The 24,539-nt window shown below is 36.2% G+C and overlaps 3 protein-coding genes across 6 annotated transcripts; 1 reads left to right on the top strand and 2 right to left on the bottom strand.

The window, feature by feature from the left end:
* Positions 1-165: 165 nt before the first annotated feature.
* On the bottom strand, positions 166-7,785 carry LOC110610426 (heat shock 70 kDa protein 16). 3 transcript variants are annotated; one of them, XM_021750343.2, is made up of 10 exons: positions 7,644-7,781; positions 5,845-7,184; positions 5,189-5,401; positions 3,646-3,741; positions 3,393-3,551; positions 2,361-2,561; positions 1,715-1,861; positions 1,499-1,627; positions 1,299-1,429; positions 166-582 (listed from the first exon to the last, which is right to left on the bottom strand). In XM_021750343.2, the coding sequence occupies exons 2-10, from the start codon at positions 7,012-7,014 to the stop codon at positions 543-545; spliced, it is 2,286 nt and encodes a 761-aa protein (XP_021606035.1). In that variant the 5' UTR covers positions 7,015-7,184; positions 7,644-7,781; the 3' UTR covers positions 166-542. The 3 variants fall into 3 exon arrangements, with proteins under 3 accessions (XP_021606035.1, XP_021606034.1, XP_021606036.1); XM_021750342.2 differs by having other exon boundaries at positions 5,845-7,783; XM_021750344.2 differs by lacking the exon at positions 166-582 and having other exon boundaries at positions 1,305-1,445; positions 5,845-7,785.
* A 1,297-nt stretch (positions 7,786-9,082) lies between these two features.
* LOC110612437 lies at positions 9,083-18,594 on the bottom strand. Its single transcript, XM_021753226.2, has 13 exons — positions 18,207-18,594; positions 17,258-17,379; positions 17,013-17,167; positions 16,400-16,532; positions 13,876-13,910; positions 13,498-13,570; positions 13,373-13,403; positions 12,312-12,586; positions 11,782-12,033; positions 11,326-11,415; positions 11,135-11,185; positions 10,408-10,495; positions 9,083-9,662 (listed from the first exon to the last, which is right to left on the bottom strand). Exons 1-13 carry the CDS (start codon positions 18,370-18,372, stop codon positions 9,490-9,492), a joined length of 1,644 nt encoding a protein of 547 aa, XP_021608918.1. The 5' UTR covers positions 18,373-18,594; the 3' UTR covers positions 9,083-9,489.
* A 564-nt stretch (positions 18,595-19,158) lies between these two features.
* LOC110612008 (DEAD-box ATP-dependent RNA helicase 32) lies at positions 19,159-24,042 on the top strand. 2 transcript variants are annotated; one of them, XM_043955376.1, is made up of 9 exons: positions 19,159-19,677; positions 20,122-20,397; positions 20,660-20,983; positions 21,750-21,941; positions 22,022-22,177; positions 22,375-22,817; positions 23,015-23,044; positions 23,126-23,172; positions 23,384-24,042. In XM_043955376.1, the coding sequence occupies exons 1-9, from the start codon at positions 19,303-19,305 to the stop codon at positions 23,731-23,733; spliced, it is 2,193 nt and encodes a 730-aa protein (XP_043811311.1). In that variant the 5' UTR covers positions 19,159-19,302; the 3' UTR covers positions 23,734-24,042. The 2 variants fall into 2 exon arrangements, with proteins under 2 accessions (XP_043811311.1, XP_043811310.1); XM_043955375.1 differs by having other exon boundaries at positions 19,160-19,677; positions 23,015-23,172.
* The last annotated feature ends 497 nt before the right edge of the window (positions 24,043-24,539 follow it).

Here is a 24,539-nt window from a genome sequence, read left to right as displayed (position 1 = left end):
CGATTTTCTCCTTCCAGGATTTACAGAAGTTTCCATTCAAAGGTCTTACCTAATTTTGAATAAAAAAACTAAGGCCATATAACAAGCCATCCAGTGAACAAGGAGTTGGGGAAAGTAAGTGCAAACACTATTATTTCTTAAGGCAAGCTTATCACTGCACTCTGATTTGCCAACCAACCATGAATGAAGTATGGTCACACTTGCATTACCAAAAATAAGGGTGAACATAAAGCGAACTTCAAATTTGTCTTTTGAAGTACAGCTCATATACTTAGATGAGATGAAAAAAGGGCCACCCATCTTGATCAGCACCTCACCATCTACCCTATGTAATAATAGAGCATTATCAGGTTACTGAAAGACAGGATCCTTAATACTACTACTACTACTACTAATAGTTTTTGTATATGCCTATTAATATCAAAATTCTATAATTGGACTCTGTAATCTGTCCTACGTCACAAGTGTACGTCGAAGGGGAACTTGTCTGGGAGGTCTTCAAAATCTTGGAACCTATACTGGCTGGCCGGGCCCCCCCAACTTTATGGTGATCCCTTCCTTTCCAATATACGCTTGCATGTCCTGAATTACATGAAAGCAAAGGTTACTGCATTGAGAAGCCAATGATTCATCAGAATCAGAAATAAATGCAATGAACTGAAAGTAATAGGATGACTCATGTATTTAATGGCAACAAACAAAAGATCAAATGGTAATTTATTTTGCAACACAATCCTAAACAGTTGAAAGTACTTATTCTTGGTGACATACGTTCCTATTCCATGCCATAGACATTATTTACTAAAAATTTAAGATTCCTAACAACGCAATAGGCAAATTTTTTAGGACTATAGTCAGAGTAGCTATGTTGTATGGGAGACGGTGTGCGCATATAAGGTACACATTCACAAGAAAAGGAATAAAAATGCAAACGTTAAGCTTGATGTCTGCTAAAATGATAATGAATAAGTAGAAATGATTACATCAATCTAAGAATGAATATAACACATATTGGATATGAAATGACTGGGTTGATTAAGATAGTTTGATTATGTCCAGCAGTACAAATCCCCTAGTACAGAAGTGCGATAAGATGACATGGAGGGAAATGGTATCAAAGGATTTACAAGTTTTGAATATTAATGCAGATTTAGTGTCACATAAAGCTGAATGGTGAAAAAAGATCAATATAGCCAACTCCAACTAGTTTGGGATTAAGATTTATCAGTGTTATATATATAACTGAAAGAAAAAATGAAGTTCTGAACTTTCTACAATGCAAATGAGAAGAATAATACGAGTGTAAATCCTGTGTCCTGCTCTTTATCTCCGATGACCATAACACTGGATTGGCGTTGTTGGGTAAGGAGTCTTGCTGTTGGGTTCTCTCTCTCAGCCACTGCTCAGCTTTATTGCACTCGTTAATGATCTGGAGAGTCTCAATTCTGTTATTGAAAATATAAATAAACATCAAACTTACAAAGTTTCAAAATCTTACTGATTCCTTATCCTCAGGCAGGAGAGAATTAACAGTCATTCGATACTCAACAATGCAATTTAACAGATCTCGTTTAGCTTGTGCTCTTGCTTCTACATCTTTATGCCGATTCTCAATGGGATCCACCAACTATTTAGTGCCATGGGAAGAAAAGGTCAAGCATGGAGAACCAATCATGGAATGCTAAACTTTGATAGTTGGAAAAAGAAATATTACCTTCTGAAGGTCCTGCATTTTTGAGGTATAAGCATTCTCAGTTTCATCATCACCATCTTCATAAAGCCATTCTTCAGTCTCCTGTAGGCTCCTGGAGATTCCCTCTTTCTCTTGAGCGCTGGCAAAGCTCCGATATGTGTTCAAAAGCTATTCACATAAAGATATCATTAATTCTCAAATTGGAATTTTAAGAACAATAATAGGGGCAACAAATTAGAAGCCCTCACTAAACTTGATTAAATGATTAAAACCTAGCATGAGGTATGGTTATCTCAGATACTTTATCTAATCCTTCACTCATCTAGTTTCATATCACATTTGTTCTGATATGCCATTTATAGCTCATTACAGCCCATTAACTGAGAAGCAAGATTTGCAAGTTCATGCTCATGTTGTGCAGATACAAGTACAGAATACAAAGCCCTAAAAACATCTGTTTTTACTTTTTTACTATGTTAAATAACTCCCTTACTACAGCATAAGTTGGTATTGTACCCTTAAACAGATTCAAAAAATTCAGCAGAAATTTCATAAAGGCACAGGATGCAAAAACCAAATTGATTATCACCAAGTTAACTGGTAAAAGAAAACCATATTATGATATCTTGGGAAGATATGATCCTGTGTCAGAAATTTGAGGTTCCACCTTATTTCGTGTTTCATAAACATATGATTCCAGGGCATTCTTCTGGTCTTTGGCTTGTTCGACAAGTTTGTCCTGTTGAGCTAGCTGAAATTCCTTCTCTTTAGCTTCTGAAAGTTCAGCGTCGGTCATTCCACCATATATGTCCTCAGTAACTGGTATCTCAAGCCTATGACCGGCATTATTTTTTGTTGCGCCATTAACCTGAAGAAATAATGGAGTGCAGATGAATTAGATGCATGCTCCTATGCCCTTTCATTTAGGCAACACAGAATTCAAAGGCCACTAGAAGTAAATATTGCTAGAGATACTAAACCTACTATTGGGCTCTCTACCACAAAGCTTAAGCTTGTAGGATCAAAGTCTCTTTTCACCCATGGGTCAAGAGTTGATACACAATACCTTTCGCATTATTAATATCAATATAACACATAGGAGAACATATTCTTATCCATGCTTCAAGCTGTGGGTGGGCGCAGTCTCGATTTGGCTACAACTGAACTGTTCAAACCCAGATTTGAATATAACTGTTTTGAACCAGGCAAAACCAACTTTGAATGGTGCAGTCCACTTTTCAATTCAAAAACAGATTTCACTTAAAAAAAAAAAATTCCTATTTTAAAAAAATTCCAAGTTTGATCAAGCTGGATTGATTGGATCCAAACTAAGGGATCTTTGGTCTGGTCCTGGGTTCCCAGGCTTTTGGACCTGAACTACTGGTCCAGTTCCAGTTCGAGCCTGGAACCTGACCACACCCATGCCTACTTCAGGCCCAGTGGATGCTGTAGGGATGCATATTTGAGATATTAAATCCATTCCAGGATCTAATTTGCAAATGGGTTTATATATGGAGTGATTCTTCAATAAATATAAATCCACAAGAACACTAATGTCAATAAATGGAGGTCTCTCATATGTCTGACTTGAGATGAAGACTGAACTTCCTGATCCCACTGAACAATAGTTTTGGCACATAAATCAATCCTAATATATCTCTAGATATCTACAAAATAGTATAACTTAAGAGGAACTTACTGAATCATCTAATGATCTGGCAGCCATTGTCACATCGTCATCATCACCATTTGCAAGCTTTGTTGAAGAACCAAATGAAGCAGAGTCTGCTTCCATTTTGTCTCTTTCTGGATAAGCATTGTCCCTTCTCACACAATCATCTATATGGTCTTCCATCAACTAAAGCCATAATAAAATCTAGACCAAATAAGAAATCCCTCGAGCAGGGATAATGTTAATAAGGATACAGAATATAAAGTGAATTAATACTTACCATAGCCGACTCAATGGTGAAAATTCCATGAAGGTTTAATTGGACTTTAAGTTTAATCCTTGCCTTTTCACTATAGGAGCCAGGGAAAGGACCAATCTGCATAAAAATATTTTGCACGAACTCAGAGGCTATGTGGTGCAATTACAGAAAATATATCTATGCTTACAACAAGCTCAATATATATTTGCACGGTAACTATACATAGTGAGTGTGACAAGTACACAATTTTACACGTACCCCAAACAGTGATGACAAAGAGATGGCAAAACTTAAGTTCATAGTACAAACTTATCTGTTGCACAAAACAAATTGACATCTCTTAGGAAAAAATGGCCTGTTATCATGGAAAGAGAGGGATGTCAACATTAAACAATTGTCTCTACAGCAATCGCTAATGAAGATCCAGTATTGACAGTATCCTCTATGGTTCTATATCCACCCATCCAAAGATCTCATTTATATTGCCTTTATCATACTGTAAAACAAATAATCCTCAAAAACATATTCCTAGGGAAACATCCTTCTACTTATTTAAAAATTTTAGTTGATTTTTCTCACATTCAAGATATACAGAAAATAAGACGTGAGATAATGATGGTGTGTCAAAATCATGCTAGGTTACTGAGATTTAAGTGTTGGTTGCATTTCCTTTCTGACAATAAATCAGTTCTGTCCCTACTACATGCATCATTCATAAATTAAGAACTCAGGGTGGGTATTCCCACACCAATATCTGGTAACTAATAAAAAGGTTAATGCCAATCCTCTTCATATTCCTAGATCTTTAGTCCACTCATGTCCAGCATATGGCCACATTTATTCATCCTTTAGCCATTGCTAAACCACTGGTGCATCTTTCCTCTTCCTTTCTTTGTACAGCAAACTCATCTATCATCAAGACTTAAGAGTTGAACAAATGAAATGATGCAGACACTAGAATGGCCATATGATCCCCATACAGCAAGTGCATGTCCAGATAGGACTGCTAGAAAATCACATTACTAACCTGAACAGTTGCAAACTATAGGTTATCTATTCTGAAATATCAATATATCATACATGGAATATTAGCTCATCAGCTCAACTATTGAAGTTGCAATAACTTATAGCTTCCCAACTCAGGAGAAAGGGAACCACATTTTTGGAAGATAAGAATATGGGCCTGTGATGTTAAGGCGTATTGAATGCTATTTCATTTAATGGTGATGAATTGCATGAAATAAAACTTCTGACATAATTATTGAATTCTAGAAGTGGAAGATATTTTCAAATGGACATGGAATGAAGATGTAATTCATCTTTTTAAAATAAAAAACAAAAGACTTTTGAAAGTGTTGTATGGTGAATTTACAGCCATGATAACAGTCTCTTGTACACAATCATCAAACATAATACTTCAACTCTGGCAAATATCAGCATCAGCAATGTTCTAATAATAAATTTGTTATGTGTCTTAAGGCATTCATGAAAGAATCCATTCATAGCAATCAACTAATAAACAATCTTGCATGTACATTTGGAGTGAAAGCTGCAGTATGCTTACTGTGGAAGAACTAATTTTTGAAGATGCACCAGGGGGAAGTTCATTTGGATTGGCATAGAATGCTTCCAAATGAAATGAATTACTTCGTTGGAAAGTCAAAACTTTGATACTTGGAATGGGTTGTCCTTTTGGAAACAATATGCCATTTGACCCTGCACTAATTGGGCCTTTATCTGATGATAATCCAATAGAGAAAGGAAATGAATCTTGAACCTGCATAAGACATGAACCCCCAATTACTTCTTTTGTAAATAAGAATGTAAGACAACATAAATGTGTTTCAATGCTGGAAATATCCAGCCAACTTTTGTACATCTTGTAGTTCTGAAACAATCCCAACAGAAAGGGAGAGATTTGTCCACCGCAAGATAAAATTTTTCAGCTTTGTGATTGCGACAAAAGGAACAGTTACAAACTCAACCAGATTAAGAAAAGCAGGAACATGTAGAGGTCAGAAAAATAACTTTACTCACTATTGGCCAACCCATTCATGTATTTAGTTCATTGCAAACATAAATTTGATTCTTCATAAACATGTGACTTAAGCTAAAGCAAATTTCAAGAACTTAAGCAGACAACTATATTAAAAGAAAATGAACTAACATATATGCATTTGAAGGAGAAAATCATTGTTTAATTAATTTCAAGACACAAACCTCGTATTCTCTCACTCGAAAAATTGGACTAAGCATTGCACACTGGAGGGCACATCCACGTGCCACACATTCACTTGCATTTAGTGTCCGGCTGGGTTCTCTCCCAAATAGAGAAGCTAACAACTTAGTACTGGCTGGCATTCTAGACCCTGAGCCAACAAGCTCAACAGAATGGATCTTCCCCACTGGTATCCCTGCATCAGCTAAAGCTTTCTTGCAAGGAACACTTATTCTCTCCAATAATCCTGAAGCCAGCCTTTCAAATTCCTCTCTCTTAATAAAACCTTTAACATCTTTCTCATCCATCAAGCACTCAATATTCAGAGGTGCCTCTGGATTTGCACTCAAAACTTTCTTCAACTTCTCACATGCTGCCCTTAACCTAATACAAGCCCTTACATTAGAATACACGTCTATTTTGTAATTCTCCTTGAACTGTTCAGCAAAATAGCTAAACAAAACCTCATCAAAGTCCCTTCCTCCTAAGTTGCTATCAAAAGCATGGGATAGAACCCTCATATGCCCAGACTCAAATGATACGATGGATACTTGCATGTCACAGTGACCAATGTCAACAAATGCGACATATGTTGGCCCTGAATTGGAGAAATCAGTTTTGTAAATCCCATAGCTGAGCGCTGTTGCAGTACAATCATGCATCAATCTCAAAGGCTTCAACCCAGCAATTGCTGCAGCATTCAAATATGCCCGTCTCTGCAAGTCTGTGAAGTATGATGGTATCCCAATCACACAATCGAGAACAGGCATTTCTAAATTTTTCTCTGTTATTCCTTTCAAATGTGAGAAGAGCATTGCCATGATCTGAACTGGTGTAAATGTATGTGTCTCACCCAAATATTTCAACTTAATCAAAATGCCACCGTCCTGCCCTTCAGAAGTCTCAAATGGTAACATTTTTAGCTCATTTTGAACATCAGGATCTGTAAAACTCCGGCCAATCAATCTCTTCACTTGAGATATAGTGGATTTTGGGTTCATCATAGCAGAAGCAGCACCAGCAGCCCCAATAAACCGCTGTTTCTCACCAAAACACACCACAGATGGCGTTTCGCGTGCAGATTCATCATTCAACAGCACATCAATACCCCGTTCTTTCACAGCGGCAATAACACAGTTTTCATTACCTATATCAAACCCAACCACACTCATTTTACTTTCCCAAGAACATATACCCTGCAAAAGACAACTACAACACAACCCCACAAAGGAATAACTAAATCAACCCACTTCTTCTCCTTGCTTCCCAATTAATCGACTCAAGTACTTTCTGCAAACTCCCTAAAAATTTCTTCACAGCCCCTAAACATTCACCGACAGAGCTATAAAGAGGAAATGGAGATCAATAACTAAAACATTTTAATGAAATATTAATTACTGCTAATAAAATGGCCTATTCTTGATCGTAAAACATTGCAGCGCTTCAAGGCATTTTTGAATAGCTATGAAAATGTAGGCCGAGAAAATAAAAATCAAACTTGGTTTCAATTGCCAATGATCCCAACGTTTACGGAAACAAAAGCGTAGGGGAAAGCGAGCAGGACAGCATTTACGTGACTCGCCAAAGTTGCCCCATTATCAAACATTTGGAAACAATACAACACGATCCACAATAATTTCTTTCCTATTCCTCATTTTCTCAGCAACCAGACAGAAGAAGAATACCCAGAACCACACAAAAATAAATGAAAGAAATAGCACTAGATTTTTTTCTTCTTTCTGAAACAAAATATCAGTAAAATTTAGCTTCGATGAAGCCACAAAAAAAGGGGGGGAAAAACCTGAATTATGGACACTATAGTGGATAAGGAGCTAGAGAATACAGAACCCTAGCAGATTGAAAGAAAGTTAAGTGGCGATGGAGAGACAAAATCTCCGTTTTGTTTGCCGAGGCATTAACCATTCTAGGGAAGGAAATATATCCATCATGTAAAAGGAAATTTAAAAAGAAACCTTAGAAATATGGGTTATAGTACAAATTTAAGAAAATTAAGGAGCTTTTTTGCAAGTACATTTTTTTATAAAAAGAAATTCTTAAAATATGGGCTCAATTGCAATTTTATGATGTACCTCATCGTTTATAAACTACTTTCATTTTTACCTATTTTGTACATATATTAAAATTTTTTATTATTTTTAAATTATATCCATATTAAAATATTAAATTTTATTAAATATAATTATAATAACTAATTTATATATTAATTATATATAAATAAAGAAAATAAATAATAATTTTAAAACAATAAAAAAATATTGTAAATTAATTAACAAATTCATGAATTATTTACATATTGTTTGAAGTTATTAATTGCTAATTTTCAATACTCTATAACAAAAATTCATTTAATTTTGGAGGTAGTGAAGGGGAGTTTTTATAAAATAAATAAATAAATAACGAATAATAAAATATAAAAAACACTTTAACACTTTAATGTAATGGGTTGAAAAAATAAACTTCAAATCTTAATTTTTTTTTTTTTATTATTTAACAACCATCCTTCTGAATACAAATATCATTTTAAAACTCACTACTTCAATCTAAACAAAATGTAGAAGTAAATTTCCTGCAAATAATATTATGGAAATTCCAAAAGTAATGGGTTTCCAATATGTTCAATTGTTTTTTTTTTTAATTGAAAAAATAAGTAACTTTTCTTAATAAAATTACATTTGAGGATTAACTTAATTTATTATTTTTCAGTTGGTACATAATAAATTAGAATTATTTTCATTTTAGTTTAAGACAGCATAAAAAATATTATTAAATATAATTGAATAATGTGTTATTTGTATATTAAAAATAACGTTTGTCATATTTATTCAAAATAATTCAGCATGTTACAAGTATTTCAAATAGATTAATCACAATGTCCATGCATGAAAACTGATATCGAATTATCAATTCAATTAATTAATTTTTCAGATTGATTACATCAATTTCCGGTGAACAAATCGATTTTTTATTTTCTATTTTGTTCCATCCTAGTGTAGGTGGCGCATTAATTTCTCCCAAAATAATAACGCTTGTTCATCATTTTACAATGAATTGTGAGATTCAAATCCTCAGCAGCCTCCTCCCATCAATAGCATAGAGAATCAATTATAGTTGAATTAACAACTATATATAGTGCTTTTACGCAAAAAGCCTGTTTTAAGCCTTTTTGTGAAAAAGAAAACAGAGGAATTAGGACACAAGTCTACACGCCAAAATTTCACATGCTAAGGAAAAAGCCAACTTTTATTCACATCTTGCCCAGCAAAAACGAGGATAGTTATGGCAAGATGAAAAGAATTTTCCAAAATGACCTGTGTATGAAACCATTGTTGCTGTTATGTCTGATATATTGTACATCTTACTTCTCCAAAATTCTCAAGTCTCCCCTTTCAACCTTCCACCATTACCAAACAACCCCTCCCCCCCCCCAAAATCCCCCCAATAAAGAAAGAAAAAAGAAATCAGCCCTATAAGACCTATATTAACAATCCCATATAGAATGAAATTAACCTGTATACGGGGAACAAAAATTAAGCACCTCTACACTAGATGCTCTTCAAGAAACTATGAACCAAAATTTTATCATTCATGAAAACGAATCATGGATTCATTATACCAGTGGAATATATTTATGGAAACTTGGTGCCGAAGAAAGGATTAGCTCCTGGAACTGGAAGGGGCCTGTTAGCAGGTATAGGAGGTTGCAAAAGCGGAATGTGGCTTGGGATTGCATATGGCTGCTGCCCACCAGCTACAAATGGTGGGGGCGCACACAGTTGCAAGGCCTGGCCTGTTATACACCCTGCACCGAAGGAACCAATTCAATGAAAAACAGCCAACAAGAAGTTTACAAATGAAATGCAGGTCGACTTAATTTTCATCAAGAGGTGAGACAAAGTAATGCCAAGCAACATATGCAAGTATGAGGTATACACCAGTGTGGCTTGAAATTATTCCTATAACAGCAAGCCCATTCAAATTCTTGGCAGACAGCACTAGTAATATTTTACAAAATCTTATACATAAGAACCAAATTAATCTCCAAGCAGCATTTTCAGTTCTAGCTTTTAAATGATTATTTCACTACTTTACAGTGATTTCCTTAAGAATCTAGCCGTCATCCTGACACCCCAGATGCTGCTGGCATGTAATCTCTCACTCTCCATAGGATAAATATTTTTTTTCTTTTCACTTTGAAACTTCTAAGGCTGCTGGCTGCTAGTTCTTGCTTTTGAAGTCTAAAGGTCTGTTCCTTGTTTCTTAAGTCGCTCTTTATTAATCTCCTGATGAACTTATATCATCCAGAGCTAAAATCTTTTTCCCTCACTCTTTTATGGATTTTCACTAGCTAAACAAATGAGTAAATGCACATTTAACCCGAGTCCTGACTTGGAGAGGTTAGATTTGAAAAAGAGAGAGTGTATGCATAAATGACTTCCATATTTCATAGGGTGAATTCTGGGATTTCAGTTGAACTAAGGAAATCCACAATATTAAACAATATATGAAAAAATAATCAAATAGAAAACATTAAAACCCATTTTTACCTTGGTGCTTAGGATATTGGACCTGATGTTGAGTCAACAGAGGACGTGCAGATACAGGTGCGATAGTTGCTCCACTCTGAACCAAATCCTTCCATATGAAACAAAATAGAAATAAACAATCAATTCAATATGCATAAATGTTCTAAAATTAGATGAGAGCCCCCGGATGAGAAATAGAATTAAAAAAAGTACTAGAAACAGCTTATAGATCTAGAAGAAGATGATGATGATGATAATTGATAGACAAGAAATCAAATACGAGAAATCATGCCCCTGATTTTCTTTCAACAGATGCTCGTGAGAATACATGAAATGCCAAGTTAATTAGCTGATATGATACTTTAACTATTTCTTAAAAATTATATTTTGCATTGTGAATTGCAGCTGATCTCACTATATCAATGATGTACACGATAATAATGCCATGTCGTAAAAGGTCTCTCTTATCAGTCAAACTACTGTATTTTTAGCAGACCAGAAAAAGAAAAACCCTGTAAGAATGCATCAAAATCAATATTGTGGAGAAGAAAAAAAATGCTCTACAATTGTGCTAGGCACTATATCTCTTCTATTTTAGTGAATACTTTCATATTTTCCCTTCTTGAAATATAATCCAGACTGCTTCCTGATGTGGCCATAAAAAACTTAAAACTATATCATATTTAGATTGAACCAAGGAAACTACCACACAGCGTCCTGCTTTAATCAAATTCTGTTGTGCACTTACATGAGGAACTGGCTGCACATAGACAAGCTGCCCAAGTCGTCCAACCATAACCTAGGGAAAACAGAAATTAACTTAGTGCCACATACCTCACCAGGTTAGCAGCAAATAAAATAAGGACTAATATCTCCTGATCAAATAATAAGGGAATTAACATCAGAAAGAACATCATAGGAAATCTTCCTTCTACTTACAGCTTGAGAATTTGGAGGCACATATGTTGGTGCAGTCTGAACAGCAGGATATTGACCACTATATCTAGGCAGTGTCCTGTTCCCCATAATCTGAAACCAAAAAGGAAACTCTATGAGAAAGACAAATAGCATGAAGATATTTCACAAATAGAAAATCTTATCCCTGCCTATACCTTCAACACATGTCATGATACTAGGGCATAAATAAGCTACTACATCTTGATCTTCCATTGTAAGAAAAGAAAAATGAGAAAAACAGACAGAAGCCTTCTATGGAGGCCAAATGAAAGCCATAAAAGGGAGGAGGGAGGATTTTCCAGATACAGAATGGTAAACTAAAGTGGCCAAGAAGAGAAAGAAAAAAGTTGGCATTTGGAGAAGTAACCTGATTAAAAAAGGTATTAAAAGAAGAGTCTAGATAATCAACATGTAAGAATTGAGTTCACTTATACATACAGGTGGTGAAAATTGAAGATCATTGCCACCATTTACAGCTGTCAAATTAGTGTATGAAGCAAACTTAGCAGGGACAGAAGGCCGTATAAAAGGGCTGATTCCAACTTCTGGCTGAGCAGCAGCAATGGGTACCATGGGAGAGTTGCTTGGTACATAAGACATGCTTGCAACTCCTGGCACTGCTGTACTGACTGATATTGGAGTTGCAAAAGATGGACAAAAGATTTTTGCTCCTGGATTGAGCTTGAATTCCTATGAACAAAAAATAATTTCAATAGAAAAAAAACCAGTCTAGATTAAATAAAGATGCCACGATATTGTGAAGTTCCAAAGAAACCCCAATATCATCCAATAACTGTGCATAAGAATTAAACAAAGATATTGCATAATGAATGGTTACTCACTACTCAGAAAATACTAGTGAAGCATTTTGTTATTGTTGAGTACTAAGGCATCACAATCTAATGATGGTATATAAAATAAAATGTCTATTCAGGTAAGATGAAATTAGAATAATCAGACGTTGTTACCTTAGAGCTTTTAGAGGATTCTGAACTCTGTGGAGAGACCACATCAGCTGAAGAATGTAATGAACCAGAACATGATTCTGAGGCTACATCAATCAGTGTATTGGAAACAGTTGAAACACTGGAACAAATGGCACCAGCAGAAGTGGGCCTTCCATGGCATTGATTGTCTGGTTTAACAAGTGCAGATGTTGTATCACAAGATACACCATTAGGTAACAGCTTTGTCATTTTTTGCCCTTCCCCAACGACCTTGGTTTCTGAAAGGGATAAATTGGCTGCATGTGGAGCAATAAACAATTAAAAAAGGATACAATCAGCTATCCAAACTGGAACCTAGGAAATTTAATAATGCAAGATAAACTCCAGAGCTAATCTACCATGACATAAAATTTTGCAGTTCAAGTGGCAATCAGCGATTGAAATAAATGTATCTTGTCAAAAGACACATGATATCAAAAGTTAAAACAATCATAGATTAGATTTGGCAAACATAGAATAACAACTTTGCTAGTTTTCACGCTAAAAAATACTTTGGGTAAGCCCACAGCAGAATGGTAGTCGACTGTCATCATCAAGCTCATGTAAAAAAGCCTCATGGACAACAAAATTTTATCTCTACTATGCTGATAGGATCATCATATTCACAGCTACCATTAGAATAATCGCGGTCAAAATAATGCATTTAGCCTTGATTTTTGTAGCGGTAACACTGAATATTCCTGCATCAATTGTTTTGCACATGCTACACTGACATATATTAGGGCTCCATGGCACACAATAAATAGTTTAGAGGGTCCATAGCACCCAGCTACAGTTTTGAAGGCTCAGTATCAAGCACTGTTATAATTCAGGGGCCACATAATAGATTTAGAAAAAAAATCAAGAATGGGTGCACGCAGTGCATGTGCACCCTGATGAATATCAGTCTTTTCTTGAATTACAGAGAATGAGATCCATGATTTTGTGAGTGAGGATGCACATGCAATGGGAGTATACTATAATTAGCCCCAGTAGGAAGCACAATCAAAATTCTTAAACCCTTCAACGGGCATTGAACTTACAGATTGAACTTGAGCTTTGAACTTCATTATCCTGCATAAGACAATAGCACAGGTAAATATTTACATTAATCATTTTCCAGCCTGGATCCAATACAAGGAAATAACTTTTGCCTGTCATGACATACACTCTTCTCCTTTTGAAGTTCAAACTGTTTGTGATGATTCTCCTCGCCTTTTGACCAGTTATCTCCTATCTGTCTGCCAGAAAAAAAATTTTCAGGAATCTGAAATTAGGAAGAATTCAACGAGGAAATAATTTTAAGGTGATCATTAAAAACCAAGAGCACTGCAGAATAGATATACCACTGTGTCTATATGTCTTGTCCAAAATTTGAATGTAGAAAGTAGCAGCGTAGAAAAAATGTGCAGATAATTCATTGCAGATAATTCATTACAGAATCTGAAAGCTTTTATAATGCCAGTACCAAGGGACACAATGCTAATTGGCATAAAACCAGGATCAAGTAATAGACTCATACTGGCAAAGGTTAATTAACTTTTACCTTCCAATAACTGCAGAATCAAAAGCTCCTTCAATCTGCAATAAGAAAAATAAAATCAAAAGAAAAATTTAAAACAAACAAGTAAAAGATACATATACGGGTTTCTCTTCCTCTCTATCACTCGTGCACACCTTAGAAAATGTACCACACTTGAGAAATTAGATTTCCATATTTGCTCATTTCATCTATAGTAGATATGAGGAGTCTCAAGTAAAGCTATATATCAATCCATCAGGTCATCCAAACCATTAGATGCGATCCATATATAGTAAGCTTTTTGTAATATCCGGCTAGACCCCGGCATCGGAATTCCTACCTTCCGGCGGAATCTCCGTTAGAATCCGGAATTTCGGATGTCGGAGCCTTCTAGAAGGGTAAAATAAAGGTTTTCTAAAATGTTTTTGTATGTTTTTATGGTTTTGATGAAGAAAGAAATTGAGTTTTGAAAGAAAAGACTAAGAAGGGAAAAGCCAGGTTTGGCCGCCGAACCTCATGTTCGGCCACCGAACATTGGGCTCTTGCGGCAGCACCTTTGGCCCCCAAAGGTGGTCTGGCCAGTCACCTATAAAGGGCCCATTGTCCGAAAATGGGCGAATTTTCTCTCTCTATTTTCGGGCATAGGTGAGATTTCGCACTCCTTTGGTTGATTTCGTGTTTTCCTTTAAGTTGTGATGAGTTTTTACCTTTGTTTTGAAGATTTTAAGCTAAGATCAAAGTTTTGAAGCTTGGAGACCCCCGGAGCTCGATTTCTCCCAACCTCCAAGTTTGGATCACCTCTTCTCTCGATCTTCAAGAGGTAAGCATAGATCCTCACCTTTTTTTATGTTTTAAGTAAGTTTTGAGGGGTTTTAAGGGTGTTTAATGCATATTTAGAGTAGAGATAAAATGTTAGGGCTATGTTAGTTTAATGAGAAATGTGATGTTTGTTGGGGTATAGGCTAGTTTTACGCCCCTATATGCTTGATCATGTGTTTATACATGCTTTTGAGTGTTGAGTATGAGTTTGGAGGGTTTTGGGAGGCTAGATGAGAGAGGCGAATCGGGTTCTGCCATTCTGGAGAATCCAGGTTCGGCTGCCGAAGCCATGTTCGGCTGCCGAACCTGCCTGTGGAGGCAGCTTTAGGCCGCCTAAACTTGCCCCCGAAAGTTTGGACTTTCGGCTCTAGAGGAAAGTTTCGGCCGCCGAACTTGCCCCCGAAAGTGCCTGACTTTCGGATCTGTGAAGGCTTTCGGCCGCCGAACCTGTCGCCGAAAGTCCCCTGCCCAGCCTTCCTTTGCTTGTTTCTTATGCATGTTTTATAATGATATAGGGGGGTTTTGGGGAGATGTTTAGTGTCATGTGAGATTTTGTTTGGTCCCTCATTTGAGTCCACCTGTGTAGGATCGGACCCGAGGAACCGAGAAGGCCAACAGTGAGTTAGCTGTTCCAGTGTCAGCCAGAGGTGAGTAGAACTAATCTTTTATTTCAAGAAATCAAATGTTTTAAGCATGTTCATGCATCATGTATATGAAATAGGTTGGATGCATTAGATTTTACGAATATGCCGCATTGCATAATTGGCTGTTGATGTGGATGGACAACAGGACGACCCATTAGCCCTCTAGATGTTATGTTATGTAATGAAAGACCAGGGCTGCCATTCTACGCCCCTGGCACACAGCTTATGTATGTAAAGAAGTCCTGAGGAGCTCCATCGAGGGCCGGACACAGAGTAAAGGGATTTTTGGGTCAGTCCATCCTTGATGTGTATTGTCTATGCTGTGACGCATTCCATACGAGCGTATGATTATTAAACTGTTTTATGTTCTGCTCACTGGGCTCTAGTAGCTCACCCCTTTCCCCTAACCTCCAGGTTTGCAGGAGCAGAAATAGTGCGGGAAGTCGTCAAGATTAATGGTACAGTCTTTATAATAGATTAGTAGTGGACATATAATGTATTGTGGATAGTATTGTGCTTGGCCCTATTGGTAGATTGTAATCCCTTGGTACATGATCTTTATGCAAATGTTTTAATTGATGAGATGTATTGAACCAAGCTTGATGTATGGAATGTTGACCCTACTAGAGCATTTGATGAGGGCTCTAGTATGGGGTTTTTATGTTTATAGTTTTGATGCATGCACAAGTCAAGCTTGGTATACAAAAAGTTTAAGTTTTTATGAAAATGTATGATCATGTATGGGATTTTATCAGGTATTCAGGATGCATAGTAGACTTGCTACGGGTTCCGGCGACCTTAAGTCGATCTGAATCCTAGCGCCGGTAGCGGTCCGGGTTTTGGGTCGTTACACTTTTAGACAAGCAGAAGAGTCTTAAAAAAAATAATAACAAATTGTAGCTGAATATAGCAAGTAGACAATTCAGCTTATTGACCCAGAAAGTCTTTCTTAACCATCTGCTCATGACCTTTGAACACGAGGACAAGCTTCTAGAGACTTTCTTTCCTGCCCGCTTGCTGAAATCTACCCTCCATATCCAATCTATAAGATACAAACAATAAATCTAGTACAAGAATAAACTCACTTTTGAAATATTAATCCTTTCTCTCTTTCCAGGTTCAATTTCTGTGGCAGTTGCTGCATGATTCGCTAAAACTTCCACCTCTTCATGCTCCTTTCCAGTTTTTGTTGGCATGAAACCATTAGCACTGTTGTTCCTATTTTTGGTTGAAAACTTCAGTAAGTACAGTGAGTACAAAGTTCAATTCAGAAAGCCAAATTGAAAGTAAGCCTAGAAACTGGACATCTTGAGCATCAAAATTCTGAATTTCTATATGAATGAGCATAGCAGTGACGTGCATGGACTTAGTAGTAGTGCTTCAAATAATCCGAACTCATGTGACGGATACTGCAACCATCAAATCTCAGAATGTACTACCATAAAAATCTGATTTAATTGTGCTCACAGTGGCAATATCAACTAAATATTTCTTCCTTTTATGTCTTTTGAAATAACCTTCACAAGTATAAAATTTATATTCAATTTAGTGAAACATTTCTTCCAAGTTAGCATGTAATGACAAAAATTTCTAAACATATATTGAATAGCTAACGCGGAAAAGGAGCAAACATTGCTATTATTTGCACTCTAATTTTAAAATTGTGATCTCTAACTGAAATTAAACATTAAATGGTACCTGTTTTCATTTACTTTCTTCTTATCTGTGGTCGACTTGTTAGATTCCTTTGCCCCACTCATTAAAATCTCAGAAGAAGGAACATTGACTACAGCAGCTTCTACATTATCACTAGCTATATTTCCCATGAAACCATCTGCTGGGAATAAAACTCCCTATAGAAACAGCCTCATGCACATCAGATAGAAATTTCCATGTTGTATCCCTAATACTAACAAAGATCTAAAAAAGAAGAAGTGGCTTACCTTGGCTACAACTTGGACAAGGTCACCTGAAAGAATTACAAGAGTTTCAATCACATTCCCGTTGGCCACATTTGCATCACATTTGCCCTTCTTGGTCAATTTTGCTTCCTTTAGAACAATACCTATATAAAATAATACAATCTGTAAAGAAATGTAATTTCAAATTCTACAATTGCATTAATTTGCCTAACACATTTTAGGCCCACATGGATGTGGTCAAGTATGCAAACATAGAGGGATATATGTTTTAAACCTAGCAAGTCTGCTATAGTGTGGACCATGATCTCAGCAAGGTTTAATTGGTGATGCTCTAAGAGGCATTTCATGAAAAAGTCCTAGGAAAAATTTCATATGTGACAATGTGATTGACAACTTTTAGGGGAGGAATAGAGGTACGAGTCCACCAGTCTAATGTCCTATTCTCTATAATGATTTTGAGATAGATGGATAATTGTTGCCATTGACACAACTCACAAGGGCAGGGGCGTTGGTTCACAACAGGATGTAAGTTTGCATAAACATCATTAACAATCTGCTCATGAGTGGGTTCTACGTTCGTAGCTATGTGTTCCAATCTTGGGCAGAAAAGAGTTCACCAAAACCATTATGGTGAAGTGCTATATGTCGTTAATAGGTCGACTGTTGGTGATCGAAGCATTTGGCGAAAGAAGCACAGGCTTCATCCCCCGAAGAAACTAAACAGTATAACAGTGAAACTCTTGATAGCTTTAGGAAAAAATTGTACAGGATTGGTATAAGCCCATATCAGAAATCAATCCGATCGCATCACATTAAGCAATACCAACATAATATCATTAGAAACCCGGATAAAATTCCTTATAAAAAACCATAAGAATATGCAATTCAGATCCAGACCACAAACGATAATCAATTTATGAGATTCATAAACTAATACAATTAAATTAAAAAAAAAAAAGAAAAACCTCACCATACTCCTTGTCAACAGAGGCAGTGTGGAAAGTTCCAGAATAGACAGAGCCATCCCTGACATGCACATCAACGGGCATCCCAATTATACAGATGGTAGCAAACAACAAGGCTTCATTTAAACAAGCCTCTATTTCAGTTTCTGCTCTGTTTCTGTTACCCATCATACACTCTATTTTGGGCTGTGCGAAACGCGTTGTATGTATCTACAGAAGCTAAAAAATTGGCTAATGGCTCTTGAAGAAACTGGAGTTGAAAGGGGAGATCTGAGAAAGAGTGTCTGTTGATAAGAGGGAAATGGGGAATTCGTTTCCTTTGGTGATGGCTTCTCCGTTCTTACGTTTAAGCTGCTTCCCCGGCTTCTTAGAGAAAATCGAGGTTTTATTCGGCTCCCCTTAAGTTTTAGAAAATTAAACATAATAACATAATTAATAATCATAAAAAATATTGATAATTTATTTCCTATAATTATTTTAATTAACTATATAATAAATGATATTTAGAAGTGATTCTAGATAATAATAGGAATAATGACATTTTCAAAAATAATAATCATAAAAAATTATTTGATAAATGGAAAAATTAAATTATATTTTATAGATTTCAATTTTTTTATAAATATATATTAAACCTTAATAACAATAAAAAAAATAAAGCATTAATAATTCTAGCATGAATAAAAAATTTAATTAATTGATATAAATTTCAAAGAAACTAATATTTCTTTGTGATTATTATAAAAATATATGAATTGAGGACAAATTCAATTTTTTCCTTATTCTTAGTTTAATAGGATTAGGATATGTGAAAAAATATGGAAAATTAAAAATAGAAAATAAGAAAAAGGATAGTAATAAATTTTCTAAGGTTAATTTACAAAATTAATCCCAAATCAAATTCTTTCAACGTGGGGCAAATATTTTTTTTAATAAATTAATAAATAATGGACCGCAAAACCCTAAACCCCCTTGCTCGTGTCCCTGTTGGATACTTCGCTTGATCTGCCATCTTTCCCGATTCCTTTTGGTGCTCAAACTCGACCCTTTTCTCAGTTCTAAACCTAGAGAACCCAAAATCTCTCTCTTTCAGCCAACGTAATGAGGAAGCCAAAATCCAAGTCCAGAGAACTGCGCAAGCAGCGTAAATTCGCTGAACAGGAAGAAGTTTCGTTACTGAATGAATGGATCGAGTCCCAAAAACCCGACTCCGGCTCCAATACTTTGGCTCTACCACCTCTGCCATCTAATGCACCTGTCGGCCGCCTTTCAGACGGCACCTTCTCGCGGTATGCTGGCTCCACAAAGTTCAGCGAATTGCCTATGTCGAAGAAAACTTTGGACGGGTTGAAGAAATCGGATTATGTTTCTATGACTGAGATACAGAGAGCCTCTTTGCCGCACGCTCTTTGTGGGAGAGATATTCTGGGTGCTGCAAAAACTGGGTCAGGGAAGACCCTAGCTTTTGTTATACCTGTGAGTATGTTATTAAAATTTGGGAACTTTGTGTTTTCTTGGTTTGGTCTTTGTGTTATTCTTTTCTGCTGGTTTGGGAGTTTTAGCATAGAGAAAATACATTTGCCTAAGATTAGAATCAATGCAATCATGTAAACAGTTGTGTGTTTGTGGTCGTAGTAACTAAGCAGCTGCTTACTTCATGACCAAGTGCGGGAAAGCTAGGTAGAAGAAAAATGTGTTGTGAGACTTAACTATTTGAATAGCTTGGTGTAGTTTAATGGGACTTCAATTTGATAACGGGTTAACAACATTTCCAATAAGGCAATAACAGAAGTACTTAGTCAAGTTTCTGAAGATCTGAGTTCCTCAGATAAAAGTTGTTCTGGCTTTATCTTGTAGTTTAATAGGAGCATTTGTTATTATCTGCGTAAATGGATCTCTCATGCCTTATTCCTATTTCAGGTTCTGGAGAAGTTACATAGAGAAAGATGGGGACATGAAGATGGGGTCGGCAGCATTATAATATCTCCCACAAGGGAGTTAGCAGGTCAGCTTTTTGATGTATTGAAAGCTGTTGGGAGGTATCATAACTTTAGTGCTGGCCTCCTAATTGGTGGGCGCAAGGAAATTGACACTGAAAAGGAGCGGGTTAATGAACTTAATATTTTGGTTTGCACTCCTGGACGGCTTCTTCAGCACATGGATGAAACTCTAAACTTTGATTGTTCACAAGTTCAGGTCAAGATTTGCATGCCTTCACTTCTTTTATCTTTTCATTTAACCTTATTATTTTCTTTATGGATAATACAAGAAAGAATAGGGAGAATAACGGTTGTTGTAAATTGTAATATCTGTTTGTGATTCCTGTTCCTCCTATGCTGCCTCTGCCTCATCGGACACCTCTTATTCTATTCTGATGTGAAGCATCAAGTACATTTATTTTGTTATAATATCACTTCCACCTGGCTGACCTGGTTGTAATTTTGTGGCTAGGGAACAGGTTTTAGTCCTTGATGAGGCAGATCGTATTCTTGATGTTGGCTTTAAGAAGACTTTGAATGCAATTATTTCACAGCTACCTAAGCATAGACAAACCTTGCTTTTCTCTGCAACTCAAACAAAATCTATTCAGGATCTTGCAAGGCTCAGTTTAAAGGACCCAGAGTATGTAGGTGTGCATGAGAAGTCCACAACATCAACTCCTGATCGTTTGCAGCAAACTGCAATGGTAGTTCCTCTTGAGCAAAAGCTGGACATGTTATGGAGTTTTATAAAGGCACATCTTAATTCAAAGATTCTTGTGTTCCTTTCAAGCTGCAAACAGGTATTTGGCATCATTTTGTAACCTTTGGATGACAAGGTTGCTCAAGGCCATTTGAAATCCCACCATGCTTTTCATTGTTAAACTAGTCAAGTCCATTGGATATGGCTGATGCTGTATATTGTTTCTGTATGATTGAATGTTGCAGGCCATTAGATATGTCTATGATTGGATATGGAGTTAGTTTGACTCCCATCTGGAAACTTAGCTCAATTATTATACTACCATTGTTGCATGCACAACTAGAATGTCATTCCTTCATGGTTGCATTCATATGGTTTGGATTATGGAGAATTGGAGTTCGACATGTTCATATCTTACTGTATTCAGCTGTTTCTGAATTTGTGTTTATTTTCGTAGAAGTAGAATTAGATATTCAGATGTGCCTGAGATTTGAGCATCATCCATTTTACTTTCTCCTCAGCAAAAGGACAAACCTTTCATAAACAATCCTTAATAAATTATTGTCCTTGGGAAAAGAACAAACACTTGATAAACCATTCTCCTCAGCAAAAGTACAAACTCTTATTAAACCATTCTGCAATTTAATTAACCTTGATTATCAAGTGGGAATCTATGATAAGTTGCACTAGTTTACCATACAAAAGAAGGCATTTTTGTGGCTGCTGTCTCCCCTTCCCCAGTCCCCCCACCAGAAGAACGCCTATAATTGATCTCTTCTGCAGTTTGTGGTGTATAATTGGCCTGTAATTGATCTCTTCCACAACATTGGTTCTTACTGTTGTTTATAACCCTGAACAAATAACAGGTGAAATTTGTCTTTGAAGCATTTAAGAAATTGCGGCCTGGAATTCCACTGAAGTGTCTTCATGGAAAGATGAAACAGGGGAAAAGGATGGTAATCTATTCTCAGTTCTGTGAGAAACGCTCAGTTCTCTTCTCAACTGATGTGGCCTCAAGAGGCCTTGATTTTAATAAGGCTGTTGACTGGGTTGTCCAGGTCAGATATTGGTTATTTAAAAAGAGAAGGCACATCTTTAATGATTGATTGGTTCTTAAAAGTCTATTTCCTTCTTATAGGTGGATTGTCCAGAAGATGTTGCATCCTACATTCACAGAGTTGGTCGCACTGCTCGCTATGTATCCGGAGGGAGGTCAGTTTTGTTTCTGATGCCTTCAGAAATGAAGATGCTTGAAAAATTGCAAGCAGCAAAAGTACCTATACAGTTTATTAAGGTAATCTCTATTACATTAAAAGGAAAAAAAATCGTACTTATTACTTTCATTTTTTTATTTGAATGATTAAAGTAGGTAATCAATTAAATGACTGAAATATCATCAATAGAAAGAGTTTGACCCCATGTTTAAGGTTTAAGTTCTTGTCTTCATTAACTACTTGGTACTAACCCTGCTTTCTGGACACTGATTTTCAGGCAAACAATAAAAGACTGCAACCAGTTTCTGGGTTGTTTTCAGCTTTACTCGTCAAAGATTCAGATTTGCAGGACTTGGCTAAAAGGGCGTTTGTAACATATTTGCGGTCTATCCATATTCAAAAGGATAAAGAGGTGTTTGATGTAATGAAGCTGCCTATTGATGAATTTTCTGCTTCAATGGGTCTACCAATGACCCCGAAACTCCGCTTTCTGAATCAGAAAATTAAGGGAAAGATGATGTCAGGAATTCAATTGGATAATGCCGACAAGGATATTGCCAGCCTAGCAACTGGTGCATTCAGAGAAGAAGATTTGGAAGGACAAAGAGAAGAGCTAGATATTGGTAATTCTGGGGAAGCAGATGTGGAGAAAGGTTTTCTGCTATCGAAGGAAACTGAACACGAGGGTGAAGAAAAAACAAGCGAACTAGGGCCAATCTTGTATGTAACTTCTACAGAATATTGTTGATATATGAGCCTCATACATGCTTAAATGAATTCAAAGAAATGGGTTGAACTGCCAAATTTGCTTAAGATGAGATTGATTCTTCCATTAATGTTAGATACAATTGTTTGGCTGTAGGAATAAGATCACATTCAGTATTTTTTAATTTTTATTTATTTTAAATTGCTCACAGGCCTGGAACACGGGTTCTGAAGAAAAAGAAGTTGAAGATCAATATCCATAGACCGGTGGGAACAAGGGTTGTTTTTGATGAGGAGGGGAATACACTTCCTCCACTTGCAAGGGTGGCTGATGGAAAGAATGTTGATAATTCATCTCTACTTGATCAAGGTAAATACTTTTTGACTCCTGAAATTGTGAACTATAAGAAGCATGAATGATACTGTATGTGTTGCAGAGGCAAAATAAGTTTATTATAATGTTGAAAAAGATATCCAAATTCCTCAATTTTTTTGGCGGTCTTTCTAGACTGGCCGAGGGATATGAAGTTGGACAGTTGCCGATATATTAGAAGTATTCTGAATCTTGCTTTATTTTGTAGGCAAAAGAGAAGAATATTATAAGAAGATGAGAGAGGACTTGAAGCAAGCAGACAAGGAAGACAAGGCTCTGGACCGGCAGCGTCGCAGAGAGAAGCGAATTAAGGAGAAGATGAAGCGGAAGAAACAAACTAGTGACAGTGAGGAAGATAGGGATGAGGAGGAAGATGTTTCTGCATCAGAAGGAGAGAAAATGGGTGACAGGAAGCCAAAGAGGTCGAAGATATATTTCGATAGCGACAGTGATGATGGCAAGACAACAGAGGACAGAGAGAAACTTGTGAAAACTGATTCCATTTCTCTAGCAGAGCAGGAAGCTCTGGCCCTCAAGTTGTTAAGTACAATGCATTAAAGAGATCCTCTATAGGTTCAGTTCTTTCCTGGTGCACTGCGTTTTTTTTGCTGGTAGCATTTTCTCCAAGAGAAGTGGATATGTTTTATCTTTTCTCTCCATTCCACATCACGCAGCAGGTGCACGTCTTGCAGTATTTTTGTCCCTGTATGCGCAAGTTATAGCGTTTATTGGTTTATATTGATTGTGATTAATCATCATCAATGAGAAGCAGCATTGTTTTCTATAAAAAAAGAGGAACGAAAGTATAGTCAGTCTCCTATATACATTTTCAGTTCACAATTTACATTATTCATTATTCTTTTCCAAGTCCGCTTCAGCATGCAGTTCTGCTTTCTTTTCTTTTGTTATGCCTCAAATAGTTGCTGATAGTCGATGGTAGCTAATATATATTAAGTGTTTGATAAAATTTTATATAGCTACTATTATTCTTATGGAAAAATGATTAATAGTGATGTATATTGTATTTATATGTATTTATTTTACTATTAGAGAGTATGATAGAATAATTATAAATTAATACATTAGTAATTGTATACGTATTTTATTTTTAAATAAGAAATAAAATAAAATATATATAGAGATTGAAGAAAAGGTGAGATGATATTTCTATTGTGAAGTAGTAGTTGATTGTGAATAGTTTTAATTTCGAAAGTTTCTGAACTACAACAGTTCAAGAAGTGCATCAATTGAACAAAAGCTGTTTGATATTTTTACTAAAGGAGTATGAAACAGTTGTTGGATATAACATCTATTAGCTGTTTTATGCTTCTAATCCAAGCATCTTTGCCTAAGAGTAGTGCATA

Source organism: Manihot esculenta, chromosome 3 (assembly GCF_001659605.2).
Source record: "Manihot esculenta cultivar AM560-2 chromosome 3, M.esculenta_v8, whole genome shotgun sequence".
Classification (NCBI taxonomy): domain Eukaryota; kingdom Viridiplantae; phylum Streptophyta; class Magnoliopsida; order Malpighiales; family Euphorbiaceae; genus Manihot; species Manihot esculenta.
The sequence above is the reverse complement of the archived record's forward strand: the minus strand, read 5'-3'. Positions and strand labels throughout refer to the sequence as shown.

Bases quoted from the DNA above. Each gene is read 5' to 3' on its own strand.
- LOC110610426 (XM_021750342.2), bottom strand. From the start codon at position 7,014: ATGAGTGTGGTTGGGTTTGATATAGGTAATGAAAACTGTGTTATTGCC. The intron at 1,862-2,360 runs GTGGAACCTCAA...TTATGTGAATAG, and splicing joins TTTATGAAACACGAAATAAG to CTTTTGAACACATATCGGAG. The intron at 1,430-1,498 runs GTAAGATTTTGA...GAGACTCTCCAG, and splicing joins TGCCTGAGGATAAGGAATCA to ATCATTAACGAGTGCAATAA.
- LOC110612008 (XM_043955375.1), top strand. From the start codon at position 19,303: ATGAGGAAGCCAAAATCCAAGTCCAGAGAACTGCGCAAGCAGCGTAAA. The intron at 19,678-20,121 runs GTGAGTATGTTA...TTCCTATTTCAG, and splicing joins CCCTAGCTTTTGTTATACCT to GTTCTGGAGAAGTTACATAG. The intron at 22,178-22,374 runs GTAATCTCTATT...ACTGATTTTCAG, and splicing joins TACCTATACAGTTTATTAAG to GCAAACAATAAAAGACTGCA.
- LOC110612437 (XM_021753226.2), bottom strand. From the start codon at position 18,372: ATGATGGGTAACAGAAACAGAGCAGAAACTGAAATAGAGGCTTGTTTA. The intron at 16,533-17,012 runs GTACCATTTAAT...AACCAAAAATAG, and splicing joins AAGAAAGTAAATGAAAACAG to GAACAACAGTGCTAATGGTT. The intron at 9,663-10,407 runs GTAAAAATGGGT...CCTTCGGTGCAG, and splicing joins CCAATATCCTAAGCACCAAG to GGTGTATAACAGGCCAGGCC.